This window comes from Bacillus rossius, chromosome 13 (genome assembly GCF_032445375.1).
Source record: "Bacillus rossius redtenbacheri isolate Brsri chromosome 13, Brsri_v3, whole genome shotgun sequence".
Taxonomy (NCBI): Eukaryota; Metazoa; Arthropoda; class Insecta; order Phasmatodea; family Bacillidae; genus Bacillus; species Bacillus rossius.
Window position 1 is genome coordinate 21,222,726 of NC_086340.1, and position 14,496 is coordinate 21,237,221.

Genomic DNA, 14,496 nt, shown 5'->3' on the forward strand with positions numbered 1-14,496 from the left:
TATACTGTAAAAATAATATTGTACTTTTACAAGTAAAATCCTTGCAAACTCAGTTGCCAATGATATCACTTGTAAAACTGCAATGCAGAAGTTTTTAAAATTAGTACAAATGTTACAAAGCTCTGCCTTGCAGTTTTATTTTACAAGTAATATCGTTGGCAACAGAGTTTCCAAGTAGGTACATTCCTTGTAAACGTACTAAAGAAAAATGGAATAATGGAATTAATGGAAACGTTTACACATCTACTTATGATTATTATGTATATTTTTCAACCAATTATATTTTTGATGTAGAACCTGATAAATGAAATAAAAAACTTCTATATTTTGGAATTCAAACTACACAGCATTAGCCATCAGCACACTGCATATTAGACACATGCAATGCATTACATAGTAGATGCAATTTCAAAGTGCTGTCATCATGATGTTTAAAGTTGTAATAAAAACAGTTCTAACAGTGTGTATAATATATATTTAGTAAGTATTTTTTTAGGGTAACCAGTTTGCGTTTTAAAAAAATTACATTTTCTTTTGGTAAGCAAAATTTATTTCTCACTTTTATTAAGTATATCACATTTTTACTTTGAAATGCTAGTAATCTCTTAAAGACTATCAATACCACAGCCCTGGGAGTACAACCTTGGAACTTTTACATTTTTTTTTTTCTCTGGCGATCTTGATGTACAGATAAGGTGATTAACTTACAATACTGCTGACGGCAAATGAAGCATAAGAAAAAATTCCTATCTACCAACTTTATTTAAATGTAATATTTCAACTGGAGGTTTCTAAAATAAGCTTTATTTAGTTTTATTAGTTTTGTAGCAAAGATTTGGGGAACAAAGTAAAGATATGTGTTATGAGATTTACGGTATAATTTTCCTTTAACCTAGCCTGCAGTGTTAATTTTGACTAGTATAGTATATTCCAATTATTCTGAACACTTAAGAATTCTTAGGAAGTTTTCTTCTGAAGAAGGCATTAAAATATTAAACTACTTACCCTAGTATTATGGTGTCATTTTGGAAATGTACACCACAGGTACTTTTTAACCTGTAAGTCAACACCAAAATACCATAACACTCATTCTAGCTGGAACGTACTGTATAAAAATTTTCTTATTGCAGTGAAATGTCTTTACTCCAGCATTCTGTGGTTTGGCACATTCTGTAGTTCGGCACCAATTGACTGCTGGAGTTAATTTTTTAGAGTCGATTTTGGCTTTTCACCTTGGCAACCATATCGCATCGCTGGTGGCATTTATCGTTACTGTAAGTTTTCATTTCATTGCAGTTCTGTACTGTTTTGTCATGGGAAAAAATCAGCAATGTAAAATAAAAATGAAAACATAAACAAGCCTAGATCAGCTGATGTTGAACAGATGGGCCAAATGATGAACCTAAACAGGTATTATGAACACAACGAAAGGTTAACTTAAAATACCAGACAGGTTTATGTTTTCATCTTTATTTCTTATTTTGCATAGTTGATTTTATCCATGATAAACAGAGCAAATCTGCAATGGCTTATGTCCAGAAAATTACATTAAATCAAAATTCCCCAATGCATGAATCATTGAAAGAACGTAACAATGTTACCAGTTTTATAGCGGGTTGTTCTTCACATTTGGGATTCCTGTTAAAACTATTGACATTCAGTGATCTGGCAAACTGACTAATTTAGCATTTCTGTGGTCCTGGACTCAACCGAATGAGGACCACCAACCAGCTACGCAATGTTCCGAATTCTAGTTTAAAACTCTGTATTGTGCATACCTAGTTAGTGAGTTGCAATGGGAATGGCTGTGACTTCATGCAGAGGAACCTCATTACAAAATCCCTCACTTAAACAAATATATATACAGTATCTTCAAAACAGTTCAGTATAAAGTACCTTTTTTCCCGAAAATAATGCAATGATTTTTACCAAAACTGCTGACACTTATAGGGTCGCATTATAATTGCAAACTTGAATCTTGCCATTAGGAACAGCTTAGTTGAAATACTACATACTCTGCCTGTAACTGAGTCACTTACGCCACTTTAGTCCAGGGATTACTGAACCTCTGCACAGGTGTGACAGATGAACGATGCAGGATGAAGGAGAAGGTGCAAATGGAGTGTCACTGGGTTCCTTCTGCTTCTCTTCACTTAGGAATCATCCATTAATCACGTGAGGTTCGAAAGGGGGGGGGGGGGGGGTGTAAATCATGAAATATCACAAGGGGGTGTAGAGAGATATCACATGTATTTATTTTTTTTCACGCGATTTCTACTGAACCGAAAAGCGACGCGTGACATTGACTTGCCGTAGCCAGGCAACAATATCCCCGCCCGCCGCAACATGAACCACCCGGCTCGGCTTGCCAGTCGCTACAAGACTGTGATTTTGGCGCCGAATACATGCGTAATTATAAAGTTATGTTTTTTCACATAAAACCCTTTCCTTTATTATTTTTATGCCAGTGAGAATAAACCTGCAACCTTAATGTGTGTCTGGACAATTTTTATCACTGTGCTTAATTTTCCAGAATTAAATTAGATTATACCTATATTTAAAGATAATATTCTAACATTTTTAAAAATATTTTGGACCAAAAAAATACACGTGATTTATTGGGGGAGGGGGTAGTCTAAAACCTCACCACAAATTACTAACGGGGAGGGGGGGTTAAAAATTTGCTAAAAAAACATCACGTGATTAATTGACAACCCCTTATATATTACCACATTCTTTGCTTCCTGAAAAGCTGCCTTTGAACTACTAGTCATAAAAATTCTAACTGTGGCTTGGTGTTTCAAAAGAGGCAGTGTAAATAAATGTACCAATTGAAAGTGGCACCAGTAAAGAAAATAAAATCTACTAATTAAAAACATTTACAAGTGCCATGTACTTGATTTGTGATCTCCACTCCATAAGGTCTTTTTTCAGAAACATCTAATCAAATAGTTTGGGGTCGCATTATTTTCGGGTAAAAATGGTACTTTCATCATCAGGAGCCGACACTGTGGGTTTCTCCCGGCACGTCGAGGTGTCGCAGCAGGCGGTGCTTGTGGCTCCAGCCCGAGTGTTAGTCCGTCTTGTCGCCCCGGAAGGCAGACCAGTTCACCGGAACAGGCGCGTGGCGGCGAGGGCTGCGACCAGCGCGGCCGGGAGCGAGGAGGGGAGAGCCCCGGAACACGGCGCGAGCGCCTCCAGCATCCGCTCGTAGTTGTGCCTCAGGGGCTTCTCCCGCTGCAGGCCGGCCAGCGTGTCCAGCCGCTCCGTCCGGTCCTGCGGCACGCGGCTCAGTTGTGGCACAACTTGTCATTGCACCATGCAATGCCAAATTCCAAATAAATACACTATAAAGCACCGGAAATGGGGCGACTGAATTGTTGCCCATTGGAAGGGCAGCCCTTCAGGATTTTTCTGACAGTGGTTTATTTGTACAGAGACTGGAAGGGCAGCCCATCCAATTTCAGAAAACACACTCCTTTAAAGTTTAAATAATCCTGATAACTTGCCTCTTGGATGGGCAGCCCATCAGGATTTTTCTAACAGTAGTGTTTTTGAAAGGTTGTCTGAATTGTTGCCGCTTGGATGGGCAGCCCTTCAGGATTTTTCGTATAGTGGTTAGTTTGTAAAGTGACCTGACCTAACCTAACCTAAACTAAACTAAACTAAACTAAACTAAACTAAACTAACCACTGTCAGAAAAATCCTGAAGGGCTGCCCATCCAAGGGGCAACAATTCAGACAACCTTTCAAAAACACCACTGTCAGAAAAATCCTGATGGGCTGCCCATCCAAGGGGCAACAATTCAGTTTCCCCCCGAAAATTTGACCAAAACTGTGAAATTAATCAGCTTTTTTTTTCTTCAAACAAAACTTTTAATGAAAAAAAATATTTAAATTTCAAGGTGCTAAAGTTAATGAATGCAATTTTGTCAGCATGAAGTTTGTACTAAGATATAATATCTAAACAGTTTAGGGGAAATTAAATTTTACTTTGTTTGGGGTTTAATCTGTTATTAGGTAGTAACTCATTAATATTCTTGATGTTAATTATTGTCCAATCACACAAACACTTGCAAAATTGTATTTATTCCTAATAGTTCTGCCATAGGCATACTTATTACGAATTATTCTATTGTAAAAATGCATCATATAGTCATAGTCAAAATTTCTTTATTTTAGTAAAATTAGTATTATGAAATATCTGAGTAATAATTGTTAAAAACACATTTTTATGAATAAAAAAGGATTTATCAGTATAAATAAAAATGTAAATGATCATGTTCGTTCAGAATCTCAAATCTCCATAAGTTCTTCACCAATTGCTTTAAAATTTTGACAATATATCAATTGAATACGTACATGCTTATTTATATGTATACTGTAGGGCCGCGACGTCTTGGCGTGTCGTTTTGCGGGGAAGCGGGGAAGAGTCAATGAGAGGGGAAGCAGCTGCGCGCGCACATCAGCCGCTATGCAGTTCGTAGCAAAAACATCAGGCGCCACGCTCTCAGTCTGAAGCGAGCAATGGAGCCCGACGCAGGACATTCAAGATACAATAAAGTAATACATAGTGGGGAAAGGGGAATTATAAGTAGTGTAATCCAGTGTTGTAATGAAGAAGCTTCCAACAAATGTCTGCTAGTTCCTCTTGCAAAAGCAACCGAAAGAGCTGCGCGATACACAGGTATAAGCCAAAGATCAGTTTCGCGCATCCGAAAACACAACTGAGAGACGCCAAATAAAAAACAAACAAAACAGGCAATAAAAGATAATTATAACTTTAAATAATAATACTTACATTATAAGTTTTTCAACGCATTCCCCGTATTTTCACCCGCGGTTTGTTTGTTTTGCATTTGGCAATTTTCCAGACTTTCTGCATCGCTTGTTAGAATATTTGTTAGCTACAAGTGTAGCCGATATTGCTACCCGGAGATGGTTTGCTAGAAATATGGTTTTCGGCCCCCTCAAAATGACTAAAATTTTTCTTTCAGACTGCTATTCTCGAAAAAATACCAACCCGAGTGCATAAAAGTGGTAAGGTTCTTGACGTGCGTGAAAGTGTCATGTCGATCGTCTTCACGTTTCAGCCAAACTAAATGGAAAAGAAAGCTTCAACGAGGGAGTTAGCTGCAAGTCTTAATTAATCGTGTTTCCTACAGCAACCCACAATTACAAATTTAGTTCTTAACTTTTAAAGTATTGTATATCTATGTTTAACTATGTTTAACTAAGCTGCCCAGTCGAGCAAATAGTGCACTACCTTTAAATAATAAATTACCGTAAATCATTATCGCATCTTTGTATCATTAAGATCTGCGCTGTGTTGCACCGTACGTGAGATTGTTCTCGACCAATGTTATCGGAACGGCATGGAGACTTCCAGGCCGTTGCTAACTGCGGAGCAGGCAAGGCGGGACGTGTCGATTACAAGGTCGCTGAGCTCTAGGGAGTCCACCCGCCAAGACGTCGCGGCCCTACAGTAGGTATAGAGATACAGATAGAGAATTAGAGAGTCGGAGATAGAGAGATGCTTTGTACTTGTGTACCGACTTCAAACAAATGACAAAAAAAAAAAAAAAAAAAAAAAAGATTGAGGCATTGCAACGCATGCTGGGCATTAGCTAACAAAAAATGAAAACAATAACACCAAAATCTCCTGTTTTGCAAAAGAAATTATCTTGCAGTTAAAACCATAAAATCATGCCCTTACTAATCACTTAGTGGATTCTGGATAGTGGCCACATTCACGACAGGCACACCCATTGTTATCAGCTTATCACTCACGTGGCCTCATCCCGAAAGTCAAGACGTAATTAGAAACACTGGCCAGGAAAGACTATGACTTACAAGGACTATTAATAGTAAATTAACATAAACTAGCTGAAGTACCTGGCATTGCCTGAGCTAAACAACCTTGGGAGCTGATTCCAGAAAACCTTGTTCTCAGTTAATGGCTATCGCTACCGAGTTTCGAGTCGGTACGATATAACATATACTTGAAAGATGTAAAATTTTAATTTCTAACGTGCCCAAATAATTTTAACGTAAAAGAAAATGCATCAACAATGCAATAGCCATTGCCATGGAGACGCACAAGGTATCAACAATGCAAAAGCCCATGTCCATGGATGCAAATAAAGCTTCAACAATGCAATAGCAAAATCTAGTTCACATGAACAGTGTATTTTCCCAGGATAAAAAGTAGCCAGTAAACTATCTGGATGCAAAAAATCATGATGATCCGTTGCTCTGTTGCTGCGTGAAAGAAGGACAAATCAACAAACATACTTTCACATTTATAATATTACTAGTCCAAAGATAAAGATAGAGTTATGCACAAAAGGCTTAAAGCAACTGGAACTTAAAACTTTTAGTGGGCTCCGAAACCACTTTGATACTTGCTTGGTAATCCTCATGCGAGAGGATTGGGAGGAAACCCACAATCCTTACCACGTATGCACGATGAGTTAGCACTTCTGTTGTGTATACAGTAGAACCCTGGTATAATTTTCCTGCTTATAATGTTTTTTTTCATAAGAAAATCATAACAGGGTTCTACTGTAGTACATTAGTATACTTTTTTTTTTAATATATTTAACATAGCCATTTTATATGGTTATAGGACCCTTCCTATACCTCAAGGAGGTATTGCAATGAGATTAAGTTTACCTGAAACAGTACATTGGAGTAGTTGTCGAACGCACTGAACAGTTGAAACATTCCTGGCGTTTTCATTTTTTTCCCGAAATAGTCTTGCAGTGTCAGGAATGTGAGGTAGATTTCTTCGTGCCTTGTACTGCTGATGTTGCTGTATACCATCACCTAGATAAATGTACAAGTTTATGTTTAAAAAAACTTTGTTAGTAATACTTTGTCCTTGCTTATGAAGTAATATGAGATTTAAAAATAAAAATTTAATCAGTCCTTGCTGTAATTATTTTTAATAGCTATTTTTTAATGTTTTACAAGGGCACAGAAGTTTTAATACACAAATGTACGTACCTGCCCTGGTGTGGCCCAGCTCAGAAAACAGGCGGGCGAAGAACCGTTTGTACACAAGGGACGGAATTCTGCCGACTTCAGATCTTTTGCCCACGCCTCTTTGCTGTTGCCATCTGAAAGTTACCACAAACCACAAAGGGAGGTATATTTGATTCTGTATGTAAAACAGGAAGATGGATGAAGAATGTATATATTGTCATAATAAGAAAAAAAAAATATTAAGGCACTAGATTAACTCTCACTCTTTAAAAAAAAAAAAAAAAAAAAAAAAAAAAAAAGACATTGAGGTCTTAAACATTTGTGTCTGTATTGTCTAATGATAGGCAACAGTACTATAGATTTAATATTTATATTAACAGTTGTAACAGTCACGTTTAGATACAAGGAATTTTTTTTTGTTATATGTATATATAATTGTTGCTATTGTCGAGGTCTGCAGGAATACACAGACGGTGTGCAGAGCTTCAGAAGAAACCACACACTATTTAAAAAAAATGCTTAACATATCAGAATGGTGTAGTTTACAAAAAGCATTTGAGAATACGCTTAGGGCAATGAGTAGTTCTGTTTCCGTTACTTCATTTTCAAACTGTATTTTTCAAAGAGTGAAAATGGCTAAAAGTGTGTTTTCAGAATAATTGTCGACATTAAATGCCCAGTACAGATTTTGGAAGGTATGTACTCAAGTGCTTTTCATTACACCTTTTATCTTTATTTCTCCGCCGTACGATGTTACGGTTGTCCTACGCACAAAGAGAAGACTGCATGCCAGTTCGGAGGCGACACCGCGCTGGAAGCACCAGCGAGCGTCGTATTATATCCCGCCTCGCCGACACACATACACCCCTGACGAGGCGGACACCCTTAGATTTTTAGACTCACCTGTATATTTCTTCACAGTGTTCATGCTGATGAACGCTACGTCGCCTTTGCCACTGGCAAGACACTTAAATGCGCCGGCTTCTCCGGCGAACGTGTTGTTTATTTCTGCAAGGATGTAAAAAAAAAAACACTGGCTTTAACATGTGCACGGCCAGAACAGCTGCAGCTCTGTACACGAACTCTCTGGTGTGGTACGAGGGGGTCACACAAGGACCCAAGCCTCCTACGACGTACCTGAAGGACACAAGGAGTTCATGTTGGACGTCGCGTTGAGCCCGGGCACGCAGGCCTCAGAGAAGAACTCTCCGAGAGCCGCAGAAAACGGGCACGACTTCGTGAGCAGTCCGTTGTTTTTCAGCAGGCTGACCATCGTGTTCCACCCTGGAACAAAGTGTCTTTTAGTATCACTGCCCTGCATCGTGTCCAAAGCAAAACTGAGATTATTCTGTCCGAGGGATTCAACCTTCATGTCGTGGAAAAAAATATAATGAAAATAAAAATCTCTTTCGGCACAGGCCACAGGCGTAGGTAGATTTCTAAGTAACTATTTCTTCTGGAAATGTTCTGGGAACTTCTATAAACTTCTAGAACGATTTAAGACCTTAATGCATATGTTGTCCGATATTCTAAAATGATTTATGAAACATTTTTTTCTTATTCAATGTAGCAAAAATGTTTTGAATGTTTTTGACTCATTGCATCCAGCATTGAATAGCTTAGAATGAATTTCATTTTATGCCTACTAAGGTAGTTATGCAATTTTAACCTTCAAACATTATTTTACATCCTTTAATACATGGTCATTTGAAAAATTTCCTTAGGTTCAAGGTTTCAGATAATATTAAGATGGTTTATAATAAATACGAATGATTTTGATAGTAAGGAAGGTTTTTTTTTTTTATTTCAACCTCTGTTTTTACGGTATTAGTTCAGCTTATCATAAATTGTTTTAGCCAAAGGTTTAAGATAATGTTTAAAAAATTTTCAACAAATTATAATGGATTTGATAGTACTGTATTTACAGCGTATGGGTCGCATATTTTATGCCGATTTTTAGTGTAAAAAAATATACTGTGATCCACATGCGAATTTTGGGTTAAAAAAATAATATTGTACTGTGTAGTAGAATGTGTGCATAAATAACTAACCTAAGTTGGTTTTTACTAAATATAACTATGAGTTAGTATAAATTGTTTAATCAAAATATCTCAACTGTTGTACGAAGCTTCATCTATTGCACATGTGCCGTGTCTGCCACCCGAAAGGTCACTGTGCCAGCAAGTGATGCGTCTGCTGTGCTGCGAGGAGAGCAGAGAGAAATCTAAAACTAAACAAGCCCAAGGAAATATGTGTGTGTGCATGAGGCCATATGGCAGTGATGATGTTTTCCCTCCTCCTCTTTGTAAATGTCCCATGAACTGGCACCCACACAATTAATGTGTCTTTATCTTGACAGGTGTTCACGAGACAACTGTGCCCACTCATTATTGTTTTTGAATGAGATTTCCCACACTTTCAACTGAACATACTGTGGCAAAACTGCAGCCATCGCTGGTGTGTATAAGAGTATGTACATTTATATTCCTCCAAACTCCGATAAAAGAAAGTTTAAAATAAATAAGAATGGATTTGATAGTGTACATAGTATGGAAGTTTATTTTTTTTTTAATTCAAACCCTTAGTTTTTTCAACGCTTTGCAGTAATGGTTCATCTTTATCAAAAATTGTTTCAAACCAAAGTTTTAGATAATTTTTTGAAGATAAATATTATTTGTTACCATATATTTTATAGTTTACTGTTTATTTCACTCTTTGCAGCAATGGTTAGTTGTATCAAAATTTGTTTTTGACAAATTTTTTAGATAATATTAATGATTCCAAACAATTTGAACAGATTTGATGGTGTGCTTGCTTATTAAGGAAGTTATCAATTATTTTGTCCTTTAACCACCGTTATTTTCTACCCCTTGCAAAAATGGTTGGTCGTATAAAAAATTATTTGGGCAAAAGTTATAATAACATTGTAAGGTTTCACAATAAATATGAATGCATTTAATAGCGTACTTGGTATGGAAAATTTAATTATTTTTATTTCTGACCCCCTTTTTTTATCTCCTTGCCGGAATGGCTTGTCTCATCAAAAATTGTTTCAGACAAAAATTTTAGATGTAAATTATAATATTTACAAACAATTTGAACGGATTCGATGGTGTGCCTACTATGGAAGTTATGAATTTTTTTTGTTTCCAACCCTTGATTTTTCCACTACTTGCAACTATGTTTGTTCATATCAAAAATTTATTCAGATAAAAGTTTTTGGTATTATTCCTACAAGTTATAATATGTTCAAATGGATTATATATTTGACATATTATGGGAACTATAGCAAATTTTTGTTTTACTAAAATCCTTCCCCGTTTCTACCCCTTTGGTCGGATTTGGCCCATCAACAAACTCAACCAAGATTTTCCATTGCCATGTTTTATGTATCAGTTTCGAAGTGAATTGTGCAAAATTACGGCAGTTATCAAGTCCATAAAAACATGATATACATAGATGCATAAATATATATAAACAGTAATAGCTACAATAGGTAGTCTTTCTTTGAAATCTATCTAAAATCTTAAATAGCCTAGCTACAAATTTGTACCGTATATCTATGACATAAATTATTTACGACTATTTTTCGAACTCCGGCTTCTTACTGTTAAGATGGTAACTGCCCTCGTTACCAGTGCACAAGATTTCAGTTTTAATTTCCTCAGTGGCTCCTGAAAATTTATTTGAGGAGTTTGAACCAAAAATTGCACCCCCCATCCTCCAATGAATGTGGCAATGCATGTGTGTTTGATTCGTCTCATCCTTGGTGTCACCTCCCCATTCAATTATGATGGTGACATAGACATCCAAAGGAATTGTAAACAAAATGACACAACCTACTGTCGTACAGTTAGGATAAAATTTTTGAAATGTACAGTGCTTTGATGAGGAAACTAGTTTAAAGAGGTACTCAGCAAAGTGTCTCAGTTAGACGTTTATTTAAAAAGGAAGTTAGTATTGGTCTGAATTTGCACGTGTAACAGAACTTATAGTTCTTTCGTATTCAGTGGTGTTTTTCCCCAAATTTGGGGTGGGGGGGTAGTTCAGTTTAGAAAAAAATGGTTGTTTGTGCATTAAATAAATCTGTTTTGAGCATTAAACATTTGTGTACGATTTACTGAGGGTTTAAGAATCACGTTCAAATCCAAAGCACACCTTTATTTTTTTCATGCTGCACGTTACTACTAACAATACGAACCTACGCCATCGTAGCTGGGAAAGCAGGCCTTCTTTCCTTTCAAGTCTTGAATGTTTCTGATTCCTTTGCCTGCCTTCACGACCGCTGCGACTTCGTACAGTGCTGAAGTGTCAGGAGAGAATTCGAACAGGAGTGGCTTCAGTTTATATTTTCTGAAATATTCAAACCAACTACATTACCTTGTTATTTAAGCTACGTGACCTAATATATGCATTAGTGAATGCTTTAACAACAAAGTAAAACATGAAAGATTAAATTAATTCAAAATGGCCTTTCAAGAAGTTACATACCATAACTAATTGAAAATAAAACTTAACACTAAACTTGACAACCTTATTTTGTACAAAATCAACAGATGTGAAAGAGGCTATAACAATTTTAATTTGGTTCAAATCTCGACTGCATTACTCAAAGATAGAAATGAATAAGTTTTTTTAAGTAGTTTATGAACCTTTATACATATATACATAAATATGTACATGCAATATAACACTGCCAAAGTGTTTCGGCCATGATACTGCAGTCAGTACCATGAACCTAAAAGTTATATTTTCCTGATAGAAATTTGTGAATGGTTGATAATATGAGCTTAATGAAATTCAAAAAAAAAATTAATATTTATATGTATACATATATATGGAACAGTTCAATAGTAATGTATTAAAAAAGAAAAATTATGGTCTAATTTTTTTAAAACTTTTAATATTTATTAAGCTCATAAATATTATCAACCATTCATGAATTTCTATCATAGAAACATAACATTTAGGTCCATGCTACTGACTGCAGTATCATGCCACATAAACCTTTGGCAGTTTGGTATCGCGCTCCGATCTCGGAACAGACTTGCGCCAGGCACTCGTGTCAGCAAGCTCGGTACCTGCGCGCGACGTGCTGCCACTGGGGCAGCGTCACCGTGACGTCGGCGTTGCCCTCCTGCACGGAGAGCGCGCACTCCTCGGCCGAGACGCCCGGCACGCACGCCAGGTCGGGCCACACGCCCAGCGCCTGCGCGGCCTGCGCCAGCATGCGGCACTTGGCCGCCTCCACGTTGGACCTGGTGCAGACACGGACGGTGCGCGGCGGCCGGCAGGCGGGCAGCGAGTACGCCTTCAGGAACCCCGGGGCTGAGGACCACCACAAGTGTCAGTGTGGGCAGGGGGGCAAGGGTATTTTGCCCCCCCCCCCCCCCCTCTGAAACCTTGAAGTGGGGGCAAACGGGGGCAAAGAAAGTGCTGTGTAATCAATTTTTAGATAATAAAACTGCTTAAATAGCACCATTTTCCACCTTGAAATACAAATTTTCCCGGGGGAAGACCCCCGGACCCCCCGCTTCAATAGGGGGGGATCAATGATTCTTTATAATAAGGTATATTGCCCCCCCCCCCCCCCCCCCTTTGGAAATTTAGTTGTTGCGCCCCTCGGTGTGGGTAGCAAATAGAGGTGTAAAAGTAACGAAAAAAAAGCGTACCCGCATGTATTCGTTACTATAACAATTAGTACTCGTTACTATCATATCGTTACGTTACTCGTTACTTCTGATACCGCATAACATGCTATGTTATGTTGCAGCAACGAATCGAGTCGTATTACGTGCGCGTACAGCATGACTTCGCGTAAATAATAACAAACAGAATATAAACAATTAACAATATTTGATAATTAACAGTTTTTGTTAACCAAGAAACAATTAAATCTCATTAGAGCGGCTTTATTATGTTATCTCTTTTAAGATAGGAACAATAAATACGTGAAAATACGTGATAACAAAAAACAAAACCATACATACTTGTAATTTGTAAACTATACTTTCTTACGTTGTTTCTGTTCCAATCTCAAACTTTGTCTACACACATAATACCTTTAATAAACAGTAAAAAACTTGTGGACGACGAATTTCCAAATTATACTTTACTTAATAAACAAACATCGTTCTTTGTAACGTAAATTCATCGAATATGCACGCGCATGCGTAAAACATACGAAAAATGCGAGTAACGAAATCCAGCCGTGTGTAACGTTTCGTTACTCGTTACTACACGGCGCACCCATTACTCAGTACCGAATACATGCGGTTTGCTACAGCTCTAGTAACAAACACACTACTGATGAGGGAGTGCAAACCAGCAGTTACCAGCGTCCCCTGGGGTGTGGCACAATGGTCGCTCATCAGTAGAGGCAACAGTGTATGGTTTTATTTTCAGGCCAATTTTGCAATTATTGTTTTCATTTTTTTATGAAATCTCTTTATTAAAAAAATAGCATGATACTAATTTCTCCAAAAACACTCATTTTGACTGATACATGATGCACTTTTACTACATAGCGATTTTTAATAGGCATATATAACTATTTTGGAAAAAAATAAATAAATCTGTTAAGTATTTCTGTGTTTGAATAATGTACCAATGTTATAATGTAAAAATGAGTAAATAATAACATTTGTAATAATAATCAAATGTGGTGCAAACTTCATGCTACATAAATTACTTTCATTGAATTTAATATGTAGTTAATAAAAAATTACGTGTTTGTCATCAGAGTTAAATTTTGATTGAAAATTCTGATTAGTTTCATGATTTTAATTGCATGTCGGTGTTTTTTGGTGTATTAACTTGAATTTTGGTGTTATTTGGTGCATTGGAATGCTTTTCAGTGTTATTTCGGTTTTATCGCGATTCACCATGTAATCTTTTTCCTACGTATCGGCTTGGACTTGAATATGTTTTCAACACACTGCAAATGTGGCAGCTGGTTTGCCCAGGGTACCCACTGTGGCCCCTTGTACTAGTTAAGTGCAGACTGACTGAAAGCTCGCCCTCGGAATCCTTCTACCGTGGGCAGCCTTTCTGCTTCCAAGCACATCACGAGCGATGTTCCTTGCCTTAAGCAAACCAGTTACATAAAATAAGCTCCTTGTGTTTGTGAATTTCATTTTCAACAGCGGGGTCGATCTACGAAAAGTAACCATCTGAAATGCTTTCTGAAAAACCGAACCGGTATCATGATGGCAGTTCTAGGATTAAAATCATATACTCCCCAATGTGATTTTACGTATTCACCACTTTGCCACACCATGCCTGGTCCCATTTTTTGTGTTTAACTTTATATGCCTAAAAATATTTTTCCCCCATCCTTGTGTTTATGGGCTTACATTAAATACTACCATTTTAATATTAAACATATAAAATAATTAATGCATGTCTAAAAATCATAAACTTCTCAGATTCATAAATGTGAATACAAAGCTCAAAATTCTTAGAGCACTTAACATCATCAAATTATTTTTAGTCAAAACTAAATAAAAA

The 14,496-nt window shown here is 37.1% G+C and overlaps 1 protein-coding gene across 2 annotated transcripts in view; it reads right to left on the reverse strand.

Annotated features, from left to right (window-relative positions):
• Positions 1-1,565: 1,565 nt before the first annotated feature.
• Positions 1,566-14,496, reverse strand: part of LOC134538343 (transferrin-like) — a 76,272-nt gene continuing 63,341 nt past the window's right edge. For both annotated transcript variants that reach the window (XM_063379579.1, XM_063379580.1), the window contains exons 9-15: positions 12,069-12,315; positions 11,189-11,340; positions 8,125-8,271; positions 7,891-7,995; positions 7,009-7,121; positions 6,676-6,828; positions 1,566-3,276 (exon numbers count right to left, since the gene is read on the reverse strand). In XM_063379579.1, the coding sequence (XP_063235649.1) occupies positions 3,109-3,276; positions 6,676-6,828; positions 7,009-7,121; positions 7,891-7,995; positions 8,125-8,271; positions 11,189-11,340; positions 12,069-12,315 (1,085 nt within the window). In that variant the 3' untranslated portion in view covers positions 1,566-3,108. The remainder of the gene's footprint in view (positions 3,277-6,675; positions 6,829-7,008; positions 7,122-7,890; positions 7,996-8,124; positions 8,272-11,188; positions 11,341-12,068; positions 12,316-14,496) is intronic.